Source organism: Aspergillus nidulans, chromosome III (genome assembly GCF_000011425.1).
Source record: "Aspergillus nidulans FGSC A4 chromosome III".
Classification (NCBI taxonomy): domain Eukaryota; kingdom Fungi; phylum Ascomycota; class Eurotiomycetes; order Eurotiales; family Aspergillaceae; genus Aspergillus; species Aspergillus nidulans.
In genome coordinates, this window is record NC_066259.1 from 1714152 (window position 1) to 1742145 (window position 27994).

The following is a 27994-nucleotide window of genomic DNA, read 5'->3' on the forward strand; positions in this document are numbered from 1 at the left end:
GAGTCAAATGTATGTATACTTGATATGATTATGATATAGATCAAATGAACTCATCCCGATGTTAGTTTAAAGTTTAAATGTTGGGCGTAACGTTGAGTTGTTCAATTTGAGGAAAGCTTGGCGGAAGAAGGGAGCAACACCTTCCTCATCTCTAATCTACACTATGATCAACCTTCATTTCTATACAAGAAGTCAAAGAGCATAGATCTATTTCCCCGCCTCAAATATAACTTTCTGCACCTTCATTGCATTGAACAGATCATACGCTTCGGCAGCCTGCGACAGAGGCATAATGTTCTCCGTCATAAACCTACAGTACATTAGCATGACCCAGAAGCCCGGACAAGGCATAATGAGCGTACCCAAGCAAGTGCTGGTTCTTCTTCAGTACCTCCAGCGCGGCATCTGACACTGATCGCACGGGACACCGCCCCATTTGCACAGTGACATTCTTTCCGTAGGCTTCACTCCCTGTCCAGGGAATCTGTACAATCGTAGATCGATCAGCAATTCGCGGTTCAGGATAAAAGAGCCCAAGTGAAGACAGCAGCATACCTCCCCATTATGAACCCCCACACTACTAATAACCCCCCAGGGTCTTAAAAGCTCAAATCCCATTCTCAAGGCCGGACTCATTCCCACTACCTCAATGACGGCATCTGCGCCTCGACCATTTGTCAGCTCAGAAACTCTCCTATCCAATGCTTCGCGGTCATTCTTGAAATCCCAGGGCTCTGCACCCAGCGACTTTGCTAGATCCAGCCGCGACGGGACACAGTCAACGGCGAGGAGATGCTTAGGTTTATACTCGAGTGCGTTGATCAGAGCGCAGAGACCGACGGGACCGCAGCCGATGATGACTACAGTTTGCTCCGCGATCTGCGCAGCTGTGGCGTTCTTGAAGGCATTCTGCGCGGCGAAGTAGCCCGTCGGGAAGATGTCGCCCATTAGGACGAGGTACTGGGGAGAGACGCCGCTTGGGGCCTTGACGACTGTGCCGTCTGCGTGAGGAATTCGCACCTGCGTATTGTCAGTATAGGAAGTGACATATGTTCAAGGCCCCTGAGAGCTAGTCGACGAAGATATTCTTACGTATTCAGCCTGCGCGCCATCAAGGTCATCGCATCCTAGGAGTGTGTTCTCATCACACCTTGATGAAAAGCCCTGCTCGCAGTAGAAACATGTTCCGCTAATCCTGTTAGTCAGACAAGTACCAGCATGCATTGTATACCCGCAAACTCGACCCGAGACGAAACAAGAGGTGAAGTATGAATGCAACTTACCAAGACGTCGTAAACGCCGAAACAACTAGATCACCCCTCTGCACAGTCTTCACTGCATCACCGACCTCCACAACCTCACCTGTTACTTCATGGCCCATGACAAACCCTGTTCCGGCGGGTTCAATGCCGCGGTACACATGGAGATCGCTGTATCAATTAATCAGGACGCTCTGATCTCAGTCGAAAAGGGCTTGAAATAGAGGTTGATTATCTACCTTCCGCAGAGCGCGGTATATGTTGCCTTGATGATAATATCCTCTGGATTCTGAATCTTAGGAATTGGACGCTCTTCGACGGCGACTTTGTAGGGGCCCTTGAAGACCACGGCGCGCATTATCTGGCCTGGCATTTTGCTCTGGACCGAAGTTTCTGTTGTATGATGATCCCTTCTTCCCTTTCTTTTTATTTCGACGCGGGGTGCAGGAGAAGCTGGATAAATCTCGGCATCATATACGATACACGGCTACTCCAAAAGCTGGGCAGGTGGGGCTATTATGACTGATCGGACGGTTCACCGATCTGAAGAGCAAGCAAGTTATCTCCCGAGGTTAACTTAAGGTCTGAGCATTTCCAGGTGTCATTGAATGAGGTACGTATTTGCTAGGGTCTTTGATATCAGCGAGGCTGTGGTTGGAAAAGTGAATGGATTGAGATGAACTGCCTAACTATCTGACGAAAACCACAGCAAAAGGAATCAACAGATCTGACTCTCAAAGCCTAAAAGCTATGAAGATAAGCATGCGTAAAATGTATAAGACATCCAAATTTAACCGCCGGGGTTCAACCTTGCCTCAGTGAAATCTGTAGTGCTGCATAGATGGCAAAATTCCCATTCTGAACCAAACCGGAAGACCGATAACGCCCTGATAACGCCATTCACTCCGCGCCATGTCAAAAAGATGCTCTTGGTAACGTCCATTCCGCAAGCATAGCCGTACTAGCCGTGCTCAGGAGGAAACCCGTTGCCCTGATGATGTGCCTGCTGATATGCTTGGAGCATGGCCACGCCTAAGACCGTCCCTAGCACACCACGCACAGGAGTTCCTCCTCCAAGATGAATTTCCCTTCTTTGTACTTCTCGCTGCTCTCGTACGCCTTGTCGTACTTCCATCCTACCGTTTCTTTGCATTGCCTGCATGAGATGTCGCGAACGATGTGTCTTCCGGTGGTCATGCTACGCTCCACAGCATCCGACGTGTTGATGTTGACAACGTTATTGAATAGGTACGCTTTGCCATGCTGACCCCGGAAATTCTGCAAACGGAGACAATATATTAGCAGCAAGTCGTTTATAGACGGGTGGGGATAGCGAATACTCACTCGACTGATGATGTCGTCATAATCGGCCAAATGCGTTTTGCATTGCTTGCACCCGAAGATTTTGGCAGATGTAAGGTAAACGTTATAAGATAGACCCATCTTGTTCTGTTGTTCCTGCCGGCCTTTCCGAGCGCTACTGGTCAGGAAAGACCCTTATGTTTCCTGGAGTGTGAGCTGCACAAGAGCTATACGGGTAATACGGACGGTGTCAGTTTGGAGAAAAGGGTAAGAGTATGGAGATCCAGCTAAGATGCACCGTCTGCCGTGGATGTTCCTTGCGGTGGAAGTGAGTGGAGTTACAGGCGGGGGAGGAGATAGCTGCGGAGACAACACTAAGTGACTTCACTGAGCCCGTGATGATGGGCGAAATTAAAGAGCTTGATGGATGATAAGCAGGTATTCGCAGAGGTCAGGTTTTTAAGGATTGTGATTTCGTGATGACTGTTGAGGCTGATGAGCTGATTTAAAGTCAGAGAGTCGGCTGCAGGAGCGGACAGTGGAGAAAAGACAGCCCGATAAAGTCACGGGTACGAGGGGCTGGATCACAGTTGAATAGGACAGCAGGATATCATACAGAAATATCAGCAGTTACGTAGATTGCACAGCTGGTCATGATATTATTAGTTCGAGAATGGCAGTGTGATCCGGTGATCAAATGAGCGAGCCCGCCGTCAACCACCCACTATTCCTCTGCGGGCATCATTGACTGGTCATGGGGCAGGAGCTCCGAACCACCACGACGTTACTCTTTAGTGAACTTGTATGTGCTGCCTAAGTGTCTAATCATTTAAGAGTCCATACAATTATTTCATCCAGTTTCTGATGCTGCGATTCAAGTGTACGTTTACTGAATAATCGTATCTTCATAACTTACGGAGATCAATTGGTACATATGTTCTAAGCCTTCTTGAAAAAAGGCTCCGGGATATACTAGTAGACTACTAGCTCTCCTGATGCCCCTGGGACCGGACAGCCACGCATACCTAAGAGGCTTGCTTCTTATGTCTATACTAGGGTAGCCTGTACGCATCATGGCCGGATCAAGTTTGGCGGCCGAATATCTCTTGAATAGTCTGCATCGCGCAATTTGAAGGGAGGACCGACTTGAACCAGAATAGCCAGGGCAACTAGAACAGTGAATTAGTATTCATCGCTGCCCGAGAGAACCCTTGTTGTCCTCCCAGAATTGTCTGCATTCAGTATGACCCCAATGTTCTGTCCACCACTCGCCAAAGCTATCCTCCACGTTCTCGTCCACCTTCGGTATCCTTTCGTCCCTTTTTAGTCCACAAAGGGCACACGCGTGTGGGGCCTTTAAGGCTCCCTGACTGGCTGTAGCGATTATGACACGAGTGTTGTTGGGGATAACCTGCACTGGTCGCCTCCCTGCTGCCTGAACGACGGAGTTGAATAAGGAAGCACGATCCCGCCACATGTTAATGATATCCACGGCCTCTTGTTGCTCCTTGATGTCTTCATTCCTATTGACACTGCTTAATTTCATCCCCCCTGCTTTGCCCGAACGCGCGGGGCCGATTCGCATACTCTGACTCAGTATTGAATCCCTTTTCCATCGTAGAGTCCGGCCTGCAACAATCCTCGCAACAGTCTTTAGAGTGCAAGTGATAGACTCAGCTATTGAATTTAGAGTATCCTTCTGTTGCAGATTTCTCTTCGCTTTGGTGCCCTCTTGGCGCAGGCGCTCAAAAAGCTGAGGAAATAGCTCTAATAAAATCGACGGAGGTGGAATATTCGTTGGGCGAACTTGTACCGTCGATGACGACTGTTTGCTAGTCTGCGCTCTTAGGCTTGCAGTGGCTTTTGATGGCTGCGCCAAGTTTTTCCTCTTGCCGGAGACTTGGGACTCAGGGACCTCCAAGTTGGAGTTTTGACTAGCCTCCGTAGGTCCATCAGAGAAATCTCCCCAGTCTTCGAAGGGTTCGTCTTCCACGGGCAGTCTTGGTTTGGTGTACTGTACGTTACTGCGATTTATTGTACCCCCAGGCTTTTTATTGCCTTGATGACCACTAGCCATCGGCTTGTTCTGTATTGTAATTGATTCCATGGGCCCCAAGAGATCCGGTGTTCCTAACGATCGTGAAGCTGAATTGTGGTTTGGTGGAGCCTTGGGCACCGGCTTGCTCACAGCTTTTTCACTCTTAACTGACTCGGAAGTCGGATTTTGGGCGAGTTGCCCAACAGTAACTTCTGCGGACTCAAAATCACCCCAATCATCGCTGCCGTTATCCGAACACCTCTCGAGGGTGGCGTCGAAGAGCACATCATTATTATTCCCGCCCTGTGGTAGCTCAAAATCTCCGAAATCGTCTAATTGCTTGAGCTGATTCTGGAAGCTTGGCTGGGATGACGGCTGCTTGAGCTCGTGCGGATGGCGAGGAGAGAGTTGGGACGGTGTAGCGTCTTCGAATGAATCCAGGCCGGGTACCAGTGTTGCATCCTGAGTTAAAACTGCTTGCTGACATGCAGCTTGTGAAGGCTGGCTAGCAGATGCTGCATATCCGAACTCTGCGAACAAGTCTGCCGACATCGAAAACCGAACCACGCACCATTAAGAAATTCGGAAGGGCTCGTAGGGAGACCAAGTCGTGCGTTGGTTTACTGGGTATAAAATTTGCGACGATTTTCGATTTGATCAGCTAAATTTCAGCCTGTAATCACTTAACTATTTCTTTCAAATCGGATTGGAGATAGAATTTGTGAACCCTCGCTTTTGGTAGGCGTATGTCTGATCGAAACATGTGTTCCGTGTGAGTTGACAGTTGGATCCTGTCGGCGGAGAGAAAACCGATGACGATCCCGCCCTTATCATGACCTTCGTCATTTGTACCTCCGCAGTATCTCTTAATCTCTATTGATTCACTTTACCCTCGCTCCCTGGGACCATCATCAATCGCATCACATCCACATGGAGAAATGAGGGGTGTTGAAGATTCTAGGTATATTTTCAGAGTGCGCTTTTTCTGTTACAACGTTTTTGTAGTTGACGATTTCTCCAGACAGCGTTGGAATAGCCTACTCGACGGCCGTGATACACCCTCAGACCTCCGAAAGGCCCTCAAGTCGGAACAAGAATATAGTATATGCAACGATGGGCTGAGATCAATATGTTGGAAGGCACATATCCTCTCGTATGCGCTCGGATTCTATGCTTACTTAGATCTAGGCATTTCTGCTATTTGAAGACCTTAATCGGAAGCAATGGCCGGACAAAATCTCGGAGGCGCGTAGCACTTATGTTGCACTGAAGGAACATTTTCTGAAGTACATCGAGCATCCGAATGATCTCCAGTCAAGTATCGATCCTCTTGCGGACGATGAACAGGTTTGTGATTCGGGGCATCGATGGTAGATCGGGCGGACTGATTTCTTTCTATCAAGTCTCCCTGGCAAACTCTTCGACAAGATGAACAACTTAGGGCGGAGATATCCCAAGATGTCGATCGGTGCTTGCAGGAGAACCTTTTTTTTCACGATCCCGCTACTAAGGCCAAAATGATTGACATCTTGTTTATCTATTCCAAACTCAACCCTGATCTGGGTTATCGCCAAGGCATGCATGAGCTACTGGCGCCTATTTTATGGGTTGTCGATAGAGATGCGATTGATCCAAAATCCCGGGAACAGTTTATTCCTACCGGTCAACTGGAGAATTCCATGCTTCAACTCTTGGACTCCGAGTTCATCGAGCATGACGCATTCAGTTTGTTCTGCTCGGTAATGCAAAGCACCAGAGTTTACTATGAACACAATACGCATCGATCCATGAATGGACAGGCTGATGCACTTCCGATTGTTCTTCGATGTGAGCACATCCATAACGATCTACTTGTGGCGACAGACCTAGAGCTCGCCGACCATCTACAAGCGCTCGAAATTTTGCCGCAGATCTTTTTAACGTGAGTCTTACTCTTATCATCTCATGGCGAATACGCTTGTTGACTCGCCGTTTAAGTCGATGGATGCGTCTTCTGTTTGGGCGCGAGTTTCCCTTCCAAGACATGCTTGCGATTTGGGATCTTCTCTTCGCCGAAGGGCTCCGATCCGAGCTGATTGACTTCGTGTGTGTGGCTATGCTACTCCGAGTCCGTTGGGAGTGTAAGTCCTCCTGCATCTCTTCCAGACCTAAAAACTCATATGAACAGTACTGAGCTCTGATTCATCGAGTGCTTTAACTACATTGCTTCGTTATCCCTCACCGCACCCTCATGCTCCACTGAGCTTCGTTCATGATGGTTTGTACTTGGAACAGAATCCCACGGCTGAGAGAGGATCATTTATCATTTCCAAGTACTCGGGGAAGCCTCCCGAGCTATTGAGAATGTCCGACTCGGCACACAGATTCCGCCCAGGTCGGAGGTTCCAGTTCCGCGGTGATGTTAGGGGCAACAGTGGGACAAGCTCCCCTACAACATCATCGGCAAGAGACAGTCCGTTGAGTATCGAAGCTCTCCTACAGGACGTGTCAGAGGGCATACAGCGACGGACAGAGATATGGGGTGTGGCAAAGGCTGTACGCGGAGCCGTCAGTGAGGCGAAGAAGAATATGCAGTCAATGCAATCGGAGCAAGTCTCACGGCTGGCGAGCACCCGGAACTCGGTACCCAGTACGACTTCATATCGGGAACCCGAGGCCACAACCCAATTGAAGTCCAGGATTGAAGGTATCTGGGAGAGAAACCGAGGTCTTGCCAAGTCACTGGGCGAAGCAGTGAATGAAATTCGCTCACAATTGGCGGATAGTGTGACTCTGAATGCGGATACTGCAAAGTCCGTGGAACAAGCTCTTACAAAGGTTGAATCCGTACAGACTACACTCGAGACCCGCTACTCGGATGCGAATATAACGCAGAATTCCCCCGGCGTTGAAGAACCAACAAATAGAACAAAACAGTCCGACAACTCAGCAACTGCTGATGGGGGCTCTACGAGCTTAGAAAACGACAAGCCTCCGCGCGCCTCGTTTGATTCCAGCGTAATCAACACCCCTGGTTCCAGGTCTCCCATCGAGAGCGATACTGGGCAACGCAACATTTTATCCCCAAAACCTGTGAACAAGGCCAGGCCTCTACGAAACCCTGCCCGACCATTGTTGGCAAACTCTGAATTCGCGTGGATGCTGGGTGGCGATCGCCAACTTTCTAGTTTTGTTAGCCCTGCATCAGTCCCGCCAGAACAGTCGAGGCATGTTGAACCGCGAGCTAAACAGGGTACCCTCTTTGGCAATGGCGAAGTTGAGCAGAAGCCCAACCCTGAACCCGATGGACTAGCGATGAAGAGTTTAAGAGGCACCAAAGGTTCAGGGTAAGATCCTGCTCTGTCATGAACGAATTCTATATACCCCAAGCTATCCACTATCTACCAAGGTAGCTGTGTTATGTATATCTTTGGTTCGTCCTACTCCCGTGCCGTCATTATCCCGATCCTAGGCCTAGATTCTGGGCCGAGGCTCAGATCCTGTGCAACAGCTACGGAAAGGTCTTGAACTCGCGATGCAAAGAAGTAATTACATCACCACCTTTAGTACACTAAGGCACGGTACGAGATGCTGGCTTATAGTGTCTGGGCTGATTTTAGTGATAAAGCTAGACGACCTCTATAACAGGAATGAGGCCAAGCTAATGCTGTTGGACTCTATTAGATTCTTCTTCCGACCGAGGGTCACTATGGCTTCGCAAGGAATTTACACTTGATTGTTAGCTCTAACGGCCTTCTCAGATAATTATATGAATCTTATTCCGGGCCATTTTCTATCCAGAATATTGTGTTCGTTCATGTGTGATATGAGAAGAGTAGATAAAAAGCGAAACAACGTCATCGTCTGCGACCCTGCTTAGTACCTTTTCACGCTGGATCTTTAATTCAGCTTCACTCCCCACTTTCCTTCGACTGAACCACACCTACGCGGTCATTTGCTAGAACCTCATAGTTACTGTATTTCTTTGTTCGCCTTGGGGCCAGCGGCTTCACCCCACCGCAGCATTATCATACTGGAACCTCAACTCTTCCCTTCGTCGGTTTCCACGCACAGTAATCGGCCCACGGTCCCGGCGCCTGCTAATAGGCGGTCATTCTTTTCTCACTACTGCAGCAACCGGTTGCAGGGAGAAAATTCTGACCAGCGTTTCAACTCAGAGTCTGGTTTTGGAGGAGGGTGCACATAGAAATCAGATCTCGTCTTTCCTCCGCGCGGGCTCTTCGCCACTCGGACGGTGCCTGTGACCTCTTGGGGCAGCTGCTCACTTCGGCCTCCGTTAGCCACCAGACTTCTGACCTTGCGTCTCTCACTCCTTTTGACGCTGATAGCGCAGCTAAATCCAGTTCTCTCTATTCGATCATTTCCCTCCAGTTTATCCAGTCGCCTCTGCGCACCAATTTACGCGAGCCCGAATCCTAAAAAGACAAAAGATCGCGAAACCGAGCCTCCGCACCGTGCAGTCAAACCGCGAGAATACAGCAAAGAATACCCGGGGTATAGATCTCTATGTCGACAGCCACGGCGCCCCTCTGATGTTCGACCGTCCCATGTAGCACGAACCATCGTCGTTCCCACTTAGCCTCATCTTCACTCCGTACTCAAGGTTGCGCCGTTTAAAGCAGTCGCTCCTAAACGGCCGACTGGTACTGGCCGCTGGGCCGTTGATTGCTTGGGAAACTATGGGGGCTGCTTCATATAATCCCGATGGTTAGTTATATGCCGTTATTCTTTCCTTCCCCTGGACTTCTCCTATTGTTCCATTTGCGGGGCAGCAACAAACATCAGACTTGTATGGGTGCGAGACCGAGACGAACGAAACGACATTACAGGAATCAAAGCTAGAGCGCAATAACATAAGATGGAAGCAGATGCTGCCCGGCTCTCGTCTTTGCTTCAAGCTTGCTTTCTGCCTGCACGTTCGATTGAGACTCGGAACAATCCTGAGCACCGCGTTGCATATTTCGTGATTTGGCTGGAACAGTCGAAAGATGCTAACGATATTTTGAATCGCAGGCGAACCAAGTCCTTTATCGTCCCCGTTGGGACGATTGTCAGAATCTCCGGAGGACGAGTCTTTCATGACACCTCTTTCGGACGACCAAACCAACTCGTCAAAATACTCTGTGGAAAACACTTCAGCTGGGTTTGATGTCCTTCCAAGGTGGGTAAATCACCATCAGCGGTATCCCCTTGCATTATGGGCCGGCACCATAATGCTATTGTATGAACCATAATCGAGACTAAAAACCACGATTTGATATCTTTTTCAGGTCCCCGCTCCTTGAGCAGCATGAACATGGACTTGGCCCATCCGGTCTAGATCGTATACGCTCCCAACCGCCGTCTCGGGTCTTTACACTTCCAAACATGTCCACCTCTTCTATTGGCGCGTTGAGTCCCCGAACCCTCTCCCCTTCACCGCGATCTCTTTCATCATCGAGAGCCAACTCAATGGCTGTTTCGTCTAGCCAAGATATAAATACGCTGGAAGATCTTCATCGGTTTCCCTCCGAATCATTACATTCTTTTTCTTTTGCGCAACAATCTGAGGAGCTATTACACACTCGCCAGAACATCCTGAAGAGATCTATAGACTTTATGCGCGACCGCTTCAAATGGGGCCCCGGTAGCACGACGGGGGTCGCCAGCCCCCCGAACCGTATGCGCGGCGATACGGACACGCAGGCGATGGTGGATCTTATGTCCCAGTCCAGCATCTTCGGGGCTTCGTTCGGACCCATGACCGGACCTGCCGATTTGGGAAGCGACAATGTTTTTGACAGAACATTTACCGATCTTCAGCGACCACTGCCAGAAGCCAAGGACTTCGGGCAGCCGCCATCGCAACTCCCAGCGCAACCTCATTTAACCTCCAGTCAGCAACTACCTCACGAAAGAAGAGGGTTAAAGTCCGCTCCTGCATCCAGGCGCGTAAGCTTAAAACGTACATTCACGGACGTCAGTTCTGCTATACCTCAGCGTCAACTGATAGAACCTCTAGCACAACCATATCCGACAGCAGACCCCTTTTCCCCGCTAGGTACCCCGATCATTGGCTCTGTTTTTCCAACTCCAGCCTTGCACACCCATAGCAGCAAATGGAACCCTGTCTCACAGGCCGTTTTCCGAACTGAATCCAAGGCACCCTGGACCATCTTAGCGGCGAATGACTTATCATGTCTCGTATTTGGCGTTACACAGGCTGAAGTCCGCAAGCTGAGTATCTTAGAGGTCGTACAAGAGGATCGACGGCAATGGCTCGAGTCAAAACTGCGAAATCCCACCACCGATGCTGCAGCCAAAGCTCGGCCGTCACCAGATAAGTCACGTATGAAACCCGCTGTCCCGAAGTCCATGGGCATGGGTAATGGTGTCACAGCACAGCTGCTCAGTAAACCTCCTTCTCGGGCCCGACCTTCAAGGAGAGCTCAAACCGATGACGGCTATGGATCGAGTGTCTATACTGCAAGACAACTTAACCACCCGGCAACCAAATCGCGCGGTGTTTTATTATGTGGTGATGTAGTTCCCATCCAAAAGCGCAATGGTGCGAAGGGTTCTGCAAGCATCTGGGTTATGGAAAAACGTGGTGGTTTGATCTGGGTTCTAGAGGAAATTCAGGAAGATGTCGCTTACATTGACTGCGACGAGTCTTGGAATATTACCGCCATCCGTGGGGCTGCTGGTAGAATTTGGGGCCATGGGATGACCGAGATTGGTCAACATCTCTCGAAACTTCTTCCTCAACTGCCTCCAAGCAGCTTGAAGGCGCCGGCGGAGAAAGGCCTTAGCGAGGTTGCCGATATTAAGTACTTCGCAGCGTCTACTTCTGGGCCAATCTGCACACCGGTCACGGTTTCTAAAGACGAGCGCTCTCGCTCTTTGCGAGTATCTAGCTACCCTCACGTCGCCGGCATCATGGTCTTGTCGTCCTCGAGCCTAAAGATCGTTAGCTCAAACTCGGTCTTCTCCTCAGTATTATTTGGCTATGAGCGGCCGGAGGGACTTGACATAACGGACCTCATACCCGGGTTTGACGACTTTCTATACGTGATCTCGGAGGAAGAGAATGTGCCTCTAGTAGACGGCGTCGTTATTCCGGAGCTCAGTTTCCGAAGAGCACGGACCCTTTCCATGTTACGGGACGGCAAAGCGAATGTCGCGTCGGTCTTCCTGGAACCTGCTGGTATTACGGCCAAACATCGCGACGGATCAACAATTGCTGTGGATGTTCAGTTACGCGTCGTGAAGAGCGGGTCAATATTCCCAAAGCAACGCGAGAAGAAAGGCGATATTGAGGAGGAGGCTGACGATAGGCCCGAAGGTGCCGTCACAGTAACGGAGCTTGTGTACGCTCTATGGATCACCTATTCAAGAAATATCCACTCTCATGGTTCGCCGGTGCGGCCTCCTACACCGCACGAAGTATCTTCATCGGCAACAAGCACGCCTGAAACCCCAACTTCTAAGCCGTCTCCAGGGACGCCCACTGGTCCTCGAATTACCGTACCGGAGGGCATGAAATCGAGGATACCAACGTCAACTTTGAGCCAGCAGCTTAGCGAGGCAGCGTCGGAGCCGCTCACCGACAAACCTGTCCAGCTGGTGCCGGAGGTGAAGCCAGCTAATAACAAGGAGGCTCCAAAGAAGCGTTCCATTTCGGATTATGTTATTCTTGAGGAAATGGGTCAAGGGGCGTATGGTGAAGTCAAACTTGCTCGCCTCAAAAAGGTGCCCTCCAAGAAAGTCGTGCTCAAATACGTGACTAAGAAGAGGATTCTGGTTGACACATGGACCCGTGACCGTCGCCTCGGGACCGTTCCATTGGAGATTCATGTCCTAGATTATCTACGGCGAGATGGCTTGAAACATCCGAACATTGTGGAAATGGAAGGATTCTTCGAAGACGACATCAACTACTACATTGAAATGTTACCGCACGGGCTTCCGGGAATGGACCTCTTTGATTATATCGAACTGAAGACCAACATGGATGAACAGGAGTGCCGAAATATTTTCGAGCAGGTCGTCAGCGCCATCCATCACCTGCACACGAAAGCTTTGGTTGTCCACCGTGACATCAAGGATGAGAACGTGATCTTGGACGGTGAGGGGAGGATTAAGCTAATTGATTTCGGTAGCGCGGCCTATATCAAGAACGGGCCGTTCGATGTCTTTGTAGGAACGATTGGTAAGGTATCTGCCGCAATCTTTCTTGGCCAAAAGCTCACTATCCTTCTAGATTATGCCGCACCTGAAGTCCTGCAAGGGAAGTCATACCGAGGCAAAGAGCAAGATATATGGGCGCTTGGTATCCTGCTGTATACGATTGTCTACAAAGAGAACCCATTTTACAACATCGATGAGATCCTGGACCATCCTCTTCGAGTCCCTTTCATACCATTCTCGGAGGATTGTATCGACCTGATCAGGAGGATGCTTGACCGAGATGTGGACAACCGCTTGACGATCGGCGAAGTTATGGAGCACCCATGGATGGTTGACGGCTGAACCGACCACGGTCTTCGCTACTCATTTTGGATAAGCCAAACTGCCACACAAAAACAGCTTATATACCGACATTACATACATGACATGACATGGATCTTGAAGTCAACAACGAAATTCTTTACCTCTCATACCGACATATCTCACGCATAACAACAATTCAACAATAATGCCCTCTTTACGCATAACGACCAGAACCGACCCGAAAGGAATATAGTTATAGTTACGACGGATGGAAGTCTGGATGGGCTCTTTGATGCAGCAAATTGGGTTCGACCTAGTACATAGCGCGCTGTCTTTTTATCTTTACTCTCTTTATCACAAAGGACTAGTATTAAGTGATATAGATGTGAGGAGATAGCCAGATACCCCGTGATATAGGATTCTTTAGTTACAGACTCATCTGCAAGAATTGGATTGACATGCCAAGCCACGAACTTTGGACCTTGGTGCCGCAACAATAGAGTGTGGACTATCGACTGTTCAGAGGCACTAGTACTACGGAACGTAGACCACTGAGTGCGGGGTGAAGAGGGGAGCCACGTCTCGGCCGGACTGTCCATGGAAGGCAAATCATCGGACAAACTCCATCGCGGTGTTCTCCGTATTAGTGTCGCTCCACTTCTCTGTTGGCGAGAGATGGAATATGGGCACGCCAGGCCCAAGTCCAATGGTCGGCCTGGGCCTGACTAGCCAAGTCTCCCCTTCATTTGACTCGTCTAGACTCCCAAGCTGCTGGGCCACTGCGGTGGCAAAGTATTAGATTGTCCGGCCGACGCGGACCGTGGGCTGGTCTGACTGGTTGGGGATATCTAGGAACGGGGAAATGGACTGTTGAACGGGAATTGATAGACGAGATGGACAGGAGAAGTCGAATTTGTGGAGTCGATGCGAGCCTGGCTCGCTGGGTCTCACGTGATGCGCGGTTTCTGTGATCTCTAGCTCGCCGGGCGGCTCTCACTCTGAACCGTAGGGGAGAGAAATACAGTACTGGTAGGAAATGATACTAGTAGTACTAGTAGGACATGAATCTCGTATTTAATTTCCTATGCTGTGGTAGGTGGAAGATCCAAGTGCTGTATCTTTGGCAACTGTCAAGTGGGGGGCCACCCGTAGTGTTAGAGTGCTATCGATAAAGCCAATGTGGGGGAATCAACTGTTAGTCTAACGGTGTGTTCTTGGTCAGTGATAGGAGTGCTTCATATGGACATACGGAGTAGTTCTGATGGTAGCATTCCGGTCTCCTCGCTGCAACATTCCAACAATCAGTTAGAGATGGTTTGGACTGATCTGACACCTCTGTTCCACATCGCCTGACCGAGTGGGCTCAGACTGTCTTGCTTTGAGGCCTTCCCCTCCACTTACAGTAACCCACCTGCCTTACACATCCACGTCTCCCGATCCCGGGCCCAACCGCTTTCCTCTACACTCTTCTTGGTTATTCTCTACTGTTGCCTGCTATTCTTTTTTTGTGAGCGCCGTCCTCATTGACCTCAATATCTAGCTTTCGCTCTTGCCGAGTATTCCTTGCGTTGGCCTTGCTGGCCGACTGTCAGCTCTTATCTACTCCTGGTTACGCGGCAAGTCCCATGGTTCAAGTGCGAACACCACCTCTTGCCTGTCCTCCAACCGTTGACCGTCTCGACCCTGTCGCTTGACCGGAATTTTGCTCCTCCTGACCCCAAACCTCACGCCATTTTCGCTCTTGTCTTCTTGTCTGTGCTCTCGTCTTTGTCGACATTCCTGCTCATCCATACATCCACTCATTTTCTTATCTCCCCTTCTGTTTCAATCAATGTTGGTGGCCGGGGTTTGGCGCCATATCAGCTGCTGATTGCGGATATCGAGGATGACCACTTTCTGAAGACTGTGTGCTTGCGGGTTCCCGCGGTATCACTGACTGCGTTCTCGAAATCTTTTGTTTGTGTCTGGGTTTGGGGGCTATAAACTACTCGTTCATTTACCGCGTCTTGCTCTTTATCCTACTTGTCTACCCCGCCAACAATGGCGACAGTAGACCCTGAGATCGTGCCTTTCCCTGAGGCTCCCACTTCAGCGAGCCCAAGCTCATCGGCAGACCAAATCCCACTCCAGCAGGCCCAGAAAGTGAAAGGGCGACATAGGCTCCTGCAGGGTCTCCAGCGCTTTTCCTCCAGTCCGTCGTTGACCCGGCGCAATCGATCTCGATCGGCGTCCACCACCTACCGTCAGAATGGGGCTTCGTTGTCCTGTGTCTCGCTCTCTCAGTCAGCGTATGCTCCCTGCTCGAGCAATGGAAGCGCAACACAGCTCTACGGTGGTTTGAACATCCGTCCTACAACCCCGGGGCCCACTGGATCGCATGCGGCAGATGATCAGGAAGGCAATGCGCGTATTCGGTTTGTCGCGGACACCATCAACGGGCCGCAGCCTAAAAAAATTGCGCTGCCCACTGAAATGAGGCCTGGATCTCGGGGTGCTGTGCTTGAAGACACTGCTCTCATTGCAAAGCCAAAGCAGTTCGATTTCTGGGGCAAGATGCCTAATGAGCTCGGGATGCTGATATTCAGCTATCTCACTCCAAAAGAGATTATTCGCTGCTCGACGGTTTGCAAATGGTGGCACAGAATGTGCTATGATGGGCAGCTGTGGACTGTAATTGACACCACGGACTACTACAGCGACATATCATGCGACGCGCTCATGAAGCTCATTATGTCTGGTGGTCCTTTCATAAAAGATTTGAACCTTCGGGGATGTGTCCAGTTGCGAGAGAGGTGGGAGAACGAAATCGATGAGATCACGGCCGTGTGTCGGAATGTCGTGAATTTCTCTTTGGAAGGAAGCCGTATGGACAAATATCCTGTCCACTCTTTTATTGGGCGGAACCAGCGACTGCAGTACGTCAACCTGGCGGGCCTAGACAGTGTGACGAATGCAACGATGAAAATCATAGCGAAGTCATGTCACCAGCTACGGACTCTAAATGTCTCGTGGTGCACGAACGTTACTGCCACAGGCCTAAAACGAGTTGTAAAGGCTTGCCCTATATTGGCAGATCTTCTGGCCAGCGAAATCCTTGGGTTCGACGAAGTGGAACTTTCCTCGGAGCTATTCAAGCGGAATACACTGGAGCGTCTGGACATTAGCCGGACGGATATCACCGATGAGAGTTTGAAAGTACTTATGCACGGCATCGACCCGGAAATAGACATACTGGAAGAGCGCGCTATCGTTCCGCCTCGACGGCTTAAGCACTTAGATCTCCACCAGTGTTCTGAGCTTACGGACGACGGTGTGAAGACTCTTGCGCATAACGTTCCCCATCTTGTAGGGCTCCAGCTCTCGGGTTGCCCTGAGCTGACCGATAATTCCATTGTGCCCGTTATCCAGACAGTGCCACATCTCACCCATCTGGAGCTCGAGGAGCTGGAGCACCTCAGCAACAGGACGCTTCTTGAGCTTGCAAAATCTCCATGTGCTCCCTTCATCGAACACATTAACATCAGCTCCTGCGAATCTTTGAGTGACCCAGGAATGCTCCAGGTGATGAAAAGCTGCCCGTCACTTCGATTCGTCGAGATGGACAACACTCGCATCTCGGACTTGACGTTATCGGAAGCCAGCTACCGCGTTCGCAAGCGAGGCTATGACGAAACCCTTCCTCAGATTGGCCTGCGCATTGTTGCCTTTGACTGCCCAAACGTAACCTGGGTCGGCGTAAGGGATATCTTAGCGGGAAACGCCTATATTCCGCGTCAATATAAAGTCCCAGTTCCTGAAGCGGTATCCGTCATCAACCAAGCTCTAAACTCTAGCAAAACTTCTGGATCAGCATCCGAACCCTTAAAGCCAATGATCTCGTCTTCGATCACACCACCGCCCCCACCCACCGTTTATCCGAACCACATCATCCAGCTGAAGTGCTTCTATGGCTGGCAAGCGACCGTGGAGGAACATACCAAGCGCGTTCTGCGCGGCGACCTAGCGGCCGCCAACCGTCTTGAGAAGAAGTGGTTCGATTACATGGTTGCTACCGAAGAAGCAGGTCTTGGTGGTGCTGGCGCGAGAAGACGACGGCGGAGAGCGCGTGAGGCAGAACGCATCTATAACGAGGATGACGAGGAAGAGCCGTATTTCGGATTGCTGGGGGGCAGACGACGAGCACGCAGCGGCGGGAGCTGTGTGGTCATGTAAGCTGCCTTTACTGCGCAAGAGTTCATGGTACTAAACCAGCTCCGGTTCGGTGGCCGATGGTTTAGTAACCCGTTTACATTGGTCGGATGCTGGGCAGTCTCGATGCTGTGCTGGTCATGGTCTTGCTGAGGCTGCCTACCCTGCTCATTCATGTCATTTCACGTCATGGACTGACAAAAATGTTCTGCGACACAGCATTGCAACGAACACACAAACCCTAGTTCAATGCCAATACCGACACCTTCCTTCACACATCCTATCCGAGCTCTTGAGGTAATCGCCATGTCCGGGCGGTCATTGTCATTGGCCATGCTCTACCTATCCACCTTCCAACTATGTTGTGTCATATCATGTCATATCCTGTCTAGAATGGTTGGTGAAGCTCAAGTCTGATTTCAAATACTACTGGGCCGCGTCTCGCACCATCGAATTTCCTACTGTTAGCCTATTAGCCGGCCTTTTCCTTCTTAGGCTATATCGGGGATCTTGCATTTTCAGCCCACATGCATGTGATTTTGCTGTTGGGAGTTACTGCGTAACTTAACTACATAGCTAGACGAAGAATGGTTCTCATAGTATGGGTATGACGAGTAATTCATTTGGGTATCCCTTGAACAGTAAATCACGTTTCAGTTGCAGATGTGCAAGGTAATGCTGAGATATGAATAGGCGAATGGATAAATGGACTCCTGAGATGCGATGCGAGGCGAAGCGAGATTAAGCGAATAGATGCAGAGAATCTAGATCTCGAAGAACCCACCATCGCTTTCGCTATCGCTCTCAGCTGGCGCTGGAGCGGTGTGTTTCGCGCTCTTCCCTCTCTTGCTATCGGACGTCTTGGTCCTTGGTTTCGCATTTTCCTTGCCACCGACTGTCTTAACGCCGGTATCCTTCGACGATGGTTTCGATTTTGGTTTCGACTTTGTCTCCGTCTTCGTTCCACCTTCAGTTACGCTGTCAGCGTTTAAATTCAATTTGCCTTCCCGAAGCAGATCAAGCGTTCCATCTTGCATGCATTTCTCGACAGTTTGCAGCATGGCTTTCTTCTGGGCCGTGGTAGCAGCGGTCACAATCTCCTCCTCCTGGGTTGGCCCCCCCTCCATCTGCACATCTTCATCCTCATTCTGACCTTCGTTCTTCTTCTTTTTCTCCGCATAAATCGAGATATACTTTTCCGTCAGCGGGTAGTAGATAGTGTAATTGAGATTCACGTTTGCCGTATGCAGTCGCACATTCAGTTGCTCTAGCTTCTTCTGCTTCGTTGCTTCATCGATGTCACTATTCTTGGCTAGCTCGTCTCTTTTCCTGGTGAGTCTCTTGACTTCCTTCGTTGCTGTTTTGCGGTCTGTACGGCACAGAACATGTTAGTACCAACTCCACCCAGCGCAAACAATGAATAAGTCAAGATATTTTAGACATGAGCTGGGAAGCATACCCAAAAATCTGACGAAATGATATTTCTTAATCATCCGCGACCTCTCACGCCGCCTCTCCTCATCCGCCAATTCCTTCTCATACCCGGCCAGCGCCCGCTCCTGAATAACACGCTTATCGGCGGACAAGTCAGGTTTCGCGAGGAGACGCTTGACGTCGCGGATGCGGCGCTTGAGCTCATTAACGGAGGGATGTTGCTTTTCTTCGCGGTCTGGTTGAGACTTTGATTTCGATTTGTGAGGTCGGTCTGGGTAAGGTGTTTTGCGGGGAGTTCGGGGTGGTTTGAAGTCTTTTGGCATTTTGCGGTTGTCTAAATCGAGGCTGGGTTTGGCTTAATAGGTGCGAAGCGTTTACTGTATAGAATCGTTTGGCAGAAATAATAATGACTGAGAAAAAGTGCTGGAAGATTATCGGGCCGAAGGTTGGAGTGCGGGCGGAGCGGAGATCGGGTTCGAGGCCGATGGGAGTATCGCTATCAGGCTGTCATTGAGGTCGACTTGCTTGAAGTCGTGCGGTCGACAACTACTGGGGACTTCATTGCGAGTCGCTCAAAACAGGGCCTATAATTATCTTACGGTGTGCCACACCGCGCCTCAGTTGAATCGCACAGCAACATGCCCGTCGCTGCTTGATCACGCCCAGATTCATGGGATAAACAACGAATGGATCAGACACAATATTTCGCCGGTTTTTATTCCGTTGAGCGCCGACTCGCAATAGAGAGTACTAAAGAATAACCGGATTGAGGGTTATAACGCAAAAGCACAATGGACAGAGCAATCCGCTGGTCCCCCTCCTCCACGCCTGCTGAACAGCGCTTCCTCTCCGTCGACGTCGCAGGCAAAGTGTTCCGTCTATGCAAAGTCACCTCCTTTACCAACAGTATCCTCTCGCACTCGGTCCTCTCCACACATACCAAAGTCCCCGCCTTTCGAGCCTTCGACTGGTCCCCCGTGGACGAGACCCTAGTCGCAGTAGGGCAATCATCCGGCGATGCGACGATCCTGCGCATGCGTGAGGGCGATGACTCGCAGGAATCGTTCTCTTTCCCTGTGCGACATCAGAGATACTGCAATGCGATTGCGTTCAGCACCCACGGACTGTTGGCTGCGGGGCTGGATCGAGTGCGGAACGACTTTTGCTTGAACGTTTGGGATGTGAACCAGCGGTTGGCGATGAAGGGGGCGAAGGGGCATGTTGAGCCATTGAGGAAGCTGGCGAGTTCCGAACCAATCACGAGTGTGAAGTTCTTTAGGGATCAGCCTGATACCCTGGTCACGGGAGTCAAGGGGCAGTTTGTGAGAATTTATGATTTACGAGGTATGTTTTGCTTTTCCCCCTGTACGGGTTGCGAGGCTAAATACTGTAGAGGGCCCGGGGCTTCCGTCGCTGCAGTTTCCGACGAGGTGCGTGCATAATCTGGCTATTGATTGGCTTGATGAGAACTATATTGCGTCTGGATTGACGTCCCATGATTCCACTGTCTGTGTTTGGGACCGGCGGGTCGGTGCTCGTCTTTCTGCGGCTGCCACTCCGGGTTTGGAGACGGGCCAAATGGAGCCAGCCCTCGAGTTTAAGAACGTGATTGCGCCCAAATCGGCTATCTGGAGTCTCCGGTTTTCGAGGACGAAACGGGGCTGCTTGGGTGTCCTTTCGAGCAACGGCCATCTGAAAACGTACAATATTGTCAAAGAGTATGTGGTTGAAGAATACCGCTCGCCGATTGATAGGACACTCGGCCAAAACTCCGTTAGCAACTATCCAGAGCAGATCTATACCAAGTCCGTTCGCGATGTCTTTAGCCCTTATGACCACCCATCGCGTGGATACGAGGTGTCTCAACGAGTAGTTTCATTTGACTTCCTCAACATGAGCAGCTCCAATGAGCCTAGCGTTTTAACGCTGTCCGCTGATGATCAGGTCAAAATTATTACCGTCAAGCCACCACCACCTCCAGTGCGACTATCTTCACAGGGAACGTTGATTTGTGGGCGTTTCGATGAGCATCGCGATTTCAAGGCGATCTATCCGCTGGGGACTGAAGGCTCAAGCATCGCGCAAATTGCAAAGAGTCTACGGGACAACGCTCTGGAGAGGCAAGAGGAGCAAGCTGAAACCCGTGGTTTGCGAGAGAACCCCGAACAACCTCTTTCCAGTCGAGAGAACCGGGAGCGCATGCTGTCGGTTGGCACTCTAGGTAGTCCTCTAACTGCTGAAGAAGCGTTGACTCTCTTGACGGTGAATAGGCTGCGGTGCAAAGAAGGGTATTTGTTCAATGGAATGCGGAACAAGCAGATTCTGGCCGATGACCCCTCATTGCAGGATTTCTGGGATTGGATTGAGCGTGAGTACTAGCTTGCTGAGATACGAAGTTCTACACTAACGAGTCAGGTGCACGATCCTACTCTGCGGACGATTCCATGATCATGAACCACTTGGATCTGAATTATTTGGGCGTGTTCGATGTCTGGACGGGAGATTTAGGTAGGTTACATTCTTCACGTCCGCTAAGACAGTGCGGTGACTGGGCTAACTTCCGTAGGGGTCAGCCTTGAAGCACGATGGCTGGGCCCCAGTGCTGCTCATTACCCGGATATCAATGATACGATCGTGGATTTGGTTCAGGAGAAGCTGAACCTTCCTTCGAGTGAGAGTTTACACTCTCGTTACCCTGAGCAGAGGCGGCTTGGTCTGCGGATATGCGGCGCAGCCCAGTCACGTCGTGAGCTCGAGGAGTTGGTCAAGACATTGTCCGCCGAAAGTCAGCATACAAAGGCGGCTGCTCTGGCCGTCTTCCAAGGCGAGCCAAAGCTTGCGTATCTCGCGCTGCGAAGTCATACTCCTACACAGGCTCATAAACTCCTCGCAATGGCCATTGCCGGTGCTGCGAAAGAAAAGCCAGATCCTGACTGGGAAGAGACTTGCGCCGAGATTGCGAAGGAGCTTACTGATCCTTACGCTCGGGCAATTATTGCCTTCGTCAGCAAGGGCGACTGGCGCTCTGTCATCCAAGAGACTACACTCCCACTAAAATACCGCGTCGAAGTCGCTCTGCGCTGGCTTCCAGATGACGACCTCACAACATACCTAACCGAAACCACAAAACGTGCCATTCAACAGGGTAACATCGAGGGCATAGTCCTCACCGGCCTCGGCCATTCCGCCATGGAACTCTTCCAATCATACATCAACAAATTCAATGACGTCCAAACACCGGTCCTCGCCATGAGCCACACAGTACCACGCTTGGTCAACACTCCCGCAAACAAACACCGCTTCGAGACCTGGCGCGAAACCTACCGCTGGCAAATCAACTCCTGGAAACTTCAGCTCGAACGCGCCCGCTTCGACGTCGGCTCTCGCAAATTCGCCGCCACTTGGGATGGTCGCCGCCTCGTCGAGCCGCCGCGTCAACAAGTCAGCCTGACATGCAACTACTGTACGCGACCCCTAACTCAGCACGACGCCTCCTCCCAACTTTCCCCTTCAACTAGCGGGGAAGTCGTACATGCGACTCCAGGAAATCCGCTGGGTTCGGCCGCCATGTCTGGTACGATTTGCCCACGCTGCGGGCGCCATATGCCGCGGTGCGGCGTATGCACGCTTTGGTTAGGTTCTCCGGACCCGATGTCCAAGGCTTGTGTGGCGGCGGAGACTGCGACGGCAACGGATCAGCGCAAGCTATCTGAAGCGGAGTTCATGCGGCGGTTTATTGTTTTTTGTATCAATTGTAATCATGGCTTCCATGCGCACCATGCGCGGGAGTGGTTTGACAAGCATAATGTTTGTCCGGTTGCGGAGTGTAGTTGTATTTGCGATCGATAATACCCTATATATAGCAGTTTGAAGAAAATCTACTTTTCAAGCGTTGCAAGTCTGCAGAAACAACTTGGTTGGTCGACGTCACACTTCGGCTTACCCAAAGAGTCATCGTCCAAGATCGTGACTCTGCAAGGTTGACAAAAAATATTATCAGCCGCAGAATGAATCACCACTGACTCACCCGCAAAGCTCCTGGATTTCCATCAGCCCTTGCTCGCGACCCTAGAAATCTTCAAAATTAAGCTTAACCTGAACCGCATCTTCTCCCATCACCTCCTCCATCTTCCGCGACGAGTTCTCCGAGATAATTTTAACCCCGCACAACCCCTGCACACACTACGCCCACCACAACCACCCATAATGCCGAACTCGGGTCCATCCGCGGAAAAGAGGAAAGAAGGAGGAGGGAAAGGAGGAGGAAAAGGAGGTCGAGGGCGAGAGCGCAAACCGCCCAGCCGCGAAGTCACGGTCTCCAAAGCTCTGAGCTTACTCCTCCGACACGCCGCGGAGCGCGAGGGTCTCAAGATCGATTCGCAGGGGTATGCGAATGTAGCGGATGTGGTATGTCTGGATTCACGCTCAAGAAGTCAAAACATAATGAGATAGGAGCGGATGGAATAGGAAGGTATTTGGGCATGCCAGCTAACGAGATGTTTACAGCTCGCATGGCGAAAGCTGAAATCGCTCAAGGTCACCTTCCCAGAAATCATAAGTGCCGTCGAGACGTCGGATAAGAAGCGGTTTGCGTTGCTATATCAACCTCCCTCCGAACAAACCGATACATTGCCAACAAAGGTCGAAGAACCGGCATCCGCTCAAGACGAACCTATAACAGCAACATCAACAGGAACAGCAACAGCGACAACGGCAGCCCTGGCGGCTTCCAAGACCGACCAAACACCCGCACACTATCTTATCCGCGCAACACAAGGCCACAGCATCAAAACTGTCGAAGCAGAATCAGGCCTACTAGAAAGACTCACACTGGATAATCCCGATAAACTGCCCGAGACCGTTGTCCATGGAACATACCATTCTACATGGCCGTTAATTCTGGAATCTGGGGGGGTTAAGTGCATGGGAAGGAATCATGCGCATTTTGCTACGGGCCCTGCGGTGCAGGATGTTCTGAGTGCGATTGATTCTTCCGTTTCTAGAGGGGAAGAAGGAGACGAGAAGTCAGGTTCTGGAGCAGGATCGCATGGAATGGTTATATCTGGCATGCGTGCGGACGCAGCGGTGCTGATCTACATTGACATTCGGAGGGCGTTGGCGGGTGGGTGCCCGTTTTGGAGGAGCGAGAATGGGGTTATCCTTTCGGAAGGTATGGAGGTAAATGTGGCTACAGGCACAGGCACAGAAAAGGGTGTAATACCTGTGGAGTATTTTGATGTTGTTGTTGAACGAAGGAAGGGACTGGGCAAGATTTGGGAGGGTGGCAAGGTAATTCAGAGCTTACCGGAGGAACTGACGAAGAAGGGGAATCCGAAAAGAAGGGGAGGCGGCGAATAGCAGAACTTGCTAAGCTGTATTTAAATAGATGCTTCGCAGTGAGCAATGTAATACCGATTTAGCCAACTATTTCGACGGTAGAGCAACAAAGCGATGACAGTGTCACAGTTAGGGCTAAGATTCGGCGTCTGTCTGCTACGCCTTTCACTCATGGCGATTGCATCCTACCATCACGTCTCAGCAATAAATCCATATGTAGTATTCAATAGGTACACAGAAGCCGTGCAATGACTCAATTTCAGGTATCACAGACAATAGTAGACCAAAATTATATACAAAGTAAACACAACCCAGTTCAAGCGCCGTTAGACTTCATCCCATCGGGAACTAATTTGACATCATATTTCAGCTCAAGCCCAGCTTGAGGGTCACCTTTGCGCTCAACAAAATCGACAATCAACGAGTCCTTTACGGCAAACACCGAGTCATTCGTCAGGTAGGGGTCCTTTCGATCGAAAATCTGCGTCGTGAGAGGCTTGTACCCGTCGTGTGTTGCCTGTACAACAAAAACATTAGTTGATACATAACATGAAGAGCCATGCCACGCTGTGCATCCTCAAACGAAGAGTTAAGGAGAGGATAAAACATACAATGATATGAATATGAGCCGGCCGGAACGGATGCCTATCCATCAACTTCAACAGCTTTCCTGCGGGCCCATCATCCGGTACGGGATACGGCGTTGGCCGCAAACAATAGAACGAGTATCGCCCATTTTCATCCGTCCTGAATTTCCCACGCAGGTTAAATTCCTCCTGATCGGGATCCTGCTGCTCATACAGTCCATTCGTAGAAGCCTGCCACACCTCCACCACCGCGCCAACAAGCGGCTTCTTGGTGACAAAGTCCAACACTTGGCCTGCCATGTAGGCCATCTCGCCCTTACCGTCCTTCGGTGCTGTCTTGACGATGCTCTCGCCGTTTGAGCGGAAGGGGGTGTCGGCACGAAAGAATGGCCCTAAAATTGCGGTTGCTGTGGGTGCGTCGGTGGCTTCGTCGGCTAGTTTGAAGGTTATCTCATCGACGAGGCTATCCATGTTCCCATTAACGCTTGTCCCTTCTGGTCTTGTACAAGGTATCCCTGGAAGGTAAGTGGAGGTTTGACATACGACTCAAGCCCAATTACATCACAAACCAACTGCCCCTCGTTCCGCTTTGCGTTGCTCATCTGGCCGGCCCAGTTCATGAGTTGTACTCCGGCCATCCACTCGTCGACGGTGAGTTCGTTCTCGCGGGCGAAATCGTGTACGTGCCGGATCAGCGAGGCCATAAGTTGTCGAAACCGCGGGTTGACATTCTCGCCCATGGCATTGACAACATTGTCTGTGAATTTGGGATCGAAGCGGTGCGAGGCCATTTTGTTGATTTCAGAGAGGTTTGTTTGTACGACGGTAAACTAGGGATGAATGGGAAAAATGAGAGAGTCCGTCCATGGGAATTGTCCAAGTGATCTTATATAGACGGGTATAGAAACGCCTGCCAATGAAAAATAGTGGAATTCGGGCCCCCAGACTCCTCATCCTGAAAAAGAGACCCCGCATTACCTGCGGTTCTAGTCGGAAGCTCGCCGATCGTATGATTGATAGAGGGGACGAAGCAAGATGTTCCCTTCCGATGTTGAGGGGGAGAGATCGGAGCGATCCGATGACTGCGGATCGGATAGGAGCTTCGGCCAATCAACGCATGCTATTATCCGCCGGTCCTACTATGCTGCACAGCAAAGCCCAAGAGTACACTTGCAGAAAGAATTAAGCTTAAGGTATGCGCCATTAGATTACTTTAGAAGCTCGTCTTAACGAAGGCTGCAATCGCCCTTCCAACAGTGTCCGGCGCCTCGATACAATGCCAGTGTCCGACCTGCGGCAACACTTCCATCTTCTTGTTCGCACTTGACACGCGATCAAAAATATACTGACACCCCTCCAGACTAGCCGACTTATCTTCGTCCCCCGCAATTAATAGAAACGGTATATTGATAGCCGAGTAGTCAATAGTAGGAGCGTTGGCGATGGCCTGACATAGAGCCGCATAACCCTTCGGATTCTGTCCAAGGACGAGTTCCCGGATGAAGGAGCTAGCGAGCGGGGAAGCTGCCGAGCCAGTAGCTTGGTAGGGAATGCTGTTCGCTAGAGACTCCATGCCACCTGGTAACATTAGCAATTATTCTCAGCTCGATTGTAGATGACTTGCCCTCGGCCGCGGTTGCACTGCGCTTTCGCATCACCGATGTTAGAGTCTCGGAAGGGTGAGTTGGCCCAATCGCTACAATACCCTTCACGCGATCTGCATGTTCAGATCCCAGAAGCGTGACAACTAGCCCACCCATAGAGTGACCGACCACAACAGCTTGTGGAATGTTCAGCGCATCTAGTACCCCGATCACATCATCGGCTATGGATGCGATAGAGACAGACTGGCCTGTGTATGTAGAGCGACCGGAGCCATAGGTATCGGCAGTGATGCAGCGATGCTGAGGGGTCAAGTGCGGGAGGAGCGGAAAGTAATAGTTTTGCGATGAGCCTAGGCCATGGATAAAAAAGAAGGTAAGGCCGTTGGCGGGAGCTCCGTTTGGATGGGAGTCGGCGTAATGTAGTTGATGGTTATTGATTGAGACGAATGGCATCTTATTCGGGCTGGGTTGAATATCTGTTAGGATCTGGGATATCGAGATGAGAGTTACGGGGGGATGAAGTTTTGGAGCAGAGCACTGGATGCCGCTAAGATTAGACACCGAGTCACCGACGTCATGCTCATCTCACAGCTATTCTTCGGAATTTCATAAACTAGAACAGCCATATTGCATCGGGATTCCGAGCAGCTTCATCGCAGACCTTGCTAGTCTCACTGCTATAACCCACATAGGCCGGCCACACAATCGGGTGGTTGAAAATATGAGGCTTGCTAATAGATTGTCCAAGCCGAAGAGGGGTACGCTATCCGAAGGCTACCCGCACTCCTCGATCGGATCGGAAAACGTGCAGTACTGAGCATTATCGCATAGCTCACTTGGGGATGATACAGCTCCTCTATAATTGTATATGTAAGCAGGTATTCCTGATGATCAGGTCGCATCCAGTTGAACCAGCTCCTGGTCGAAGCTGGATCCTGGATCGAAATCGGGCACGAACTTCTCCAAAAGGATGGCAGTATCGTCTTCGAAGGAATCTGTGCTCAAGACCGTCGCAACTGACACCTGATCAACAATTTCGGTCGCTTTGAAGAGATCTTCATCATAGAAAGCGGAGCAGTCGGAGAACTCGTCCTCATCGTTCCCATTATTTTTCGCGCCGGAGCCATCTGCCTTCTCAACCGGTGTCGGATGGTCTGCCCCATCTAGAGCAATCAGAATATTGTCAAACTCTTCATCCTCGAAGCTCAAATCGTCATTCTCAGATTCGGTGGCCGTGTCGGTCTCAATATGACTCTCAGGATCGGCCCTAGTCTGCTCCTCAGGGCTTTCGCTTTCCGGCTGAACAGATGGCGTTCTCTTGATGAAGTTGAACAACAATGGCTGACTCGCAGGTACAGCAGGAGCATTAGGGTCCGGAATACCACGGCGAATTCGTTCCTCGCGGGCTTTTGCTTCCTTCTCTGCCTTCTTCTTCTTTAACTGTATGCGTCGCTTCTCCTTTTCCCGGAGCTTCTGTGCTTGGATTTCACGCTCTTCTTCTCGCTCGATCCGGGCTATCTGAGATGCCGTGAACTGAAACCGTTTGTTGCTACGTTGGTACCGACGGCGGACGGTGCGGGACTTCTCAAGGATGACTCGTGGTCGATCGGCCATTTGTCACGTTGGGAGAACGGCGAACTGAAAGCTAAACGGTGCAATAGAGAAGGTAGACATCGAGTATGAGGATTAGTAGAGACAGTCTAACGACAGTGAATGACGCTTCTAACAATATGGGCCTGCCTTGCGGTTGCCTGGAAACATTCGCTGCTAATA

The 27994-nt window shown here is 50.6% G+C and overlaps 11 protein-coding genes across 11 annotated transcripts, besides 1 other annotated feature; 5 read left to right on the plus strand and 6 right to left on the minus strand.

Moving 5' to 3' along the window:
• Positions 1 to 27994: part of a sequence feature (contig 1.78 659..353456(-1)) that runs on past both edges of the window.
• On the minus strand, positions 208 to 1636 carry ANIA_04540 (alcohol dehydrogenase family protein; the record flags this gene model as incomplete). The annotated part of the gene is made up of 6 exons (XM_050611698.1): positions 1499 to 1636; positions 1284 to 1430; positions 1093 to 1189; positions 556 to 1020; positions 363 to 484; positions 208 to 310 (listed from the first exon to the last, which is right to left on the minus strand). The coding sequence occupies exons 1-6, from the start codon at positions 1630 to 1632 to the stop codon at positions 208 to 210; spliced, it is 1068 nt and encodes a 355-aa protein (XP_050467694.1). The 5' UTR covers positions 1633 to 1636.
• On the minus strand, positions 1913 to 3160 carry ANIA_04539 (putative Yippee zinc-binding protein Moh1). Its single transcript, XM_050611699.1, has 2 exons — positions 2604 to 3160; positions 1913 to 2537 (listed from the first exon to the last, which is right to left on the minus strand). The coding sequence occupies exons 1-2, from the start codon at positions 2700 to 2702 to the stop codon at positions 2304 to 2306; spliced, it is 333 nt and encodes a 110-aa protein (XP_050467695.1). The 5' UTR covers positions 2703 to 3160; the 3' UTR covers positions 1913 to 2303.
• Positions 3648 to 5151, minus strand: ANIA_04538 (uncharacterized protein; the record flags this gene model as incomplete). Its single annotated transcript, XM_657050.2, has 1 exon — positions 3648 to 5151. One exon carries the CDS (start codon positions 5149 to 5151, stop codon positions 3751 to 3753), a length of 1401 nt encoding a protein of 466 aa, XP_662142.1. The 3' UTR covers positions 3648 to 3750.
• Positions 5729 to 8314, plus strand: ANIA_04537 (GTPase-activating protein GYP6; the record flags this gene model as incomplete). Its single annotated transcript, XM_657049.1, has 7 exons — positions 5729 to 5752; positions 5788 to 5946; positions 6003 to 6426; positions 6463 to 6520; positions 6577 to 6719; positions 6767 to 7925; positions 8227 to 8314. The coding sequence occupies 7 exons, from the start codon at positions 5729 to 5731 to the stop codon at positions 8312 to 8314; spliced, it is 2055 nt and encodes a 684-aa protein (XP_662141.1).
• ANIA_04536 (serine/threonine-protein kinase) lies at positions 9279 to 13210 on the plus strand (the record flags this gene model as incomplete). Its single annotated transcript, XM_050611700.1, has 4 exons — positions 9279 to 9306; positions 9613 to 9760; positions 9870 to 12790; positions 12842 to 13210. 4 exons carry the CDS (start codon positions 9279 to 9281, stop codon positions 13108 to 13110), a joined length of 3366 nt encoding a protein of 1121 aa, XP_050467696.1. The 3' UTR covers positions 13111 to 13210.
• Positions 15112 to 17859, plus strand: ANIA_04535 (F-box domain protein; the record flags this gene model as incomplete). Its single annotated transcript, XM_657047.2, has 1 exon — positions 15112 to 17859. The coding sequence occupies one exon, from the start codon at positions 15112 to 15114 to the stop codon at positions 17281 to 17283; it is 2172 nt and encodes a 723-aa protein (XP_662139.1). The 3' UTR covers positions 17284 to 17859.
• Positions 18024 to 19016, minus strand: ANIA_04534 (protein efg1; the record flags this gene model as incomplete). Its single annotated transcript, XM_657046.1, has 2 exons — positions 18024 to 18628; positions 18719 to 19016. 2 exons carry the CDS (start codon positions 19014 to 19016, stop codon positions 18024 to 18026), a joined length of 903 nt encoding a protein of 300 aa, XP_662138.1.
• ANIA_10564 (uncharacterized protein) lies at positions 19485 to 22542 on the plus strand (the record flags this gene model as incomplete). Its single annotated transcript, XM_050611701.1, has 4 exons — positions 19485 to 20037; positions 20087 to 21061; positions 21109 to 21201; positions 21260 to 22542. The coding sequence occupies 4 exons, from the start codon at positions 19485 to 19487 to the stop codon at positions 22540 to 22542; spliced, it is 2904 nt and encodes a 967-aa protein (XP_050467697.1).
• Positions 22718 to 24090, plus strand: ANIA_10567 (tRNA 2'-phosphotransferase). Its single transcript, XM_050611702.1, has 2 exons — positions 22718 to 23100; positions 23200 to 24090. The coding sequence occupies exons 1-2, from the start codon at positions 22900 to 22902 to the stop codon at positions 24049 to 24051; spliced, it is 1053 nt and encodes a 350-aa protein (XP_050467698.1). The 5' UTR covers positions 22718 to 22899; the 3' UTR covers positions 24052 to 24090.
• Positions 24271 to 25408, minus strand: ANIA_04532 (intradiol ring-cleavage dioxygenase; the record flags this gene model as incomplete). Its single annotated transcript, XM_657044.2, has 3 exons — positions 24271 to 24547; positions 24642 to 25080; positions 25161 to 25408. The coding sequence occupies 3 exons, from the start codon at positions 25406 to 25408 to the stop codon at positions 24347 to 24349; spliced, it is 888 nt and encodes a 295-aa protein (XP_662136.1). The 3' UTR covers positions 24271 to 24346.
• Positions 25653 to 27835, minus strand: ANIA_04531 (alpha/beta fold hydrolase; the record flags this gene model as incomplete). The annotated part of the gene is made up of 3 exons (XM_050611703.1): positions 25653 to 26195; positions 26242 to 26707; positions 27134 to 27835. 3 exons carry the CDS (start codon positions 27833 to 27835, stop codon positions 25831 to 25833), a joined length of 1533 nt encoding a protein of 510 aa, XP_050467699.1. The 3' UTR covers positions 25653 to 25830.

What these genes read in the sequence shown, in the direction of transcription:
- ANIA_04539 (XM_050611699.1), bottom strand. Translation starts at nt 2,702, where the DNA reads ATGGGTCTATCTTATAACGTTTACCTTACATCTGCCAAAATCTTCGGG. An exon ending in ATGACGACATCATCAGTCGA is followed by an intron (nt 2,538 to 2,603) that starts GTGAGTATTCGC and finishes CTCCGTTTGCAG; the next exon opens with AATTTCCGGGGTCAGCATGG.
- ANIA_10567 (XM_050611702.1), top strand. Translation starts at nt 22,900, where the DNA reads ATGCCGAACTCGGGTCCATCCGCGGAAAAGAGGAAAGAAGGAGGAGGG. An exon ending in ATGCGAATGTAGCGGATGTG is followed by an intron (nt 23,101 to 23,199) that starts GTATGTCTGGAT and finishes AGATGTTTACAG; the next exon opens with CTCGCATGGCGAAAGCTGAA.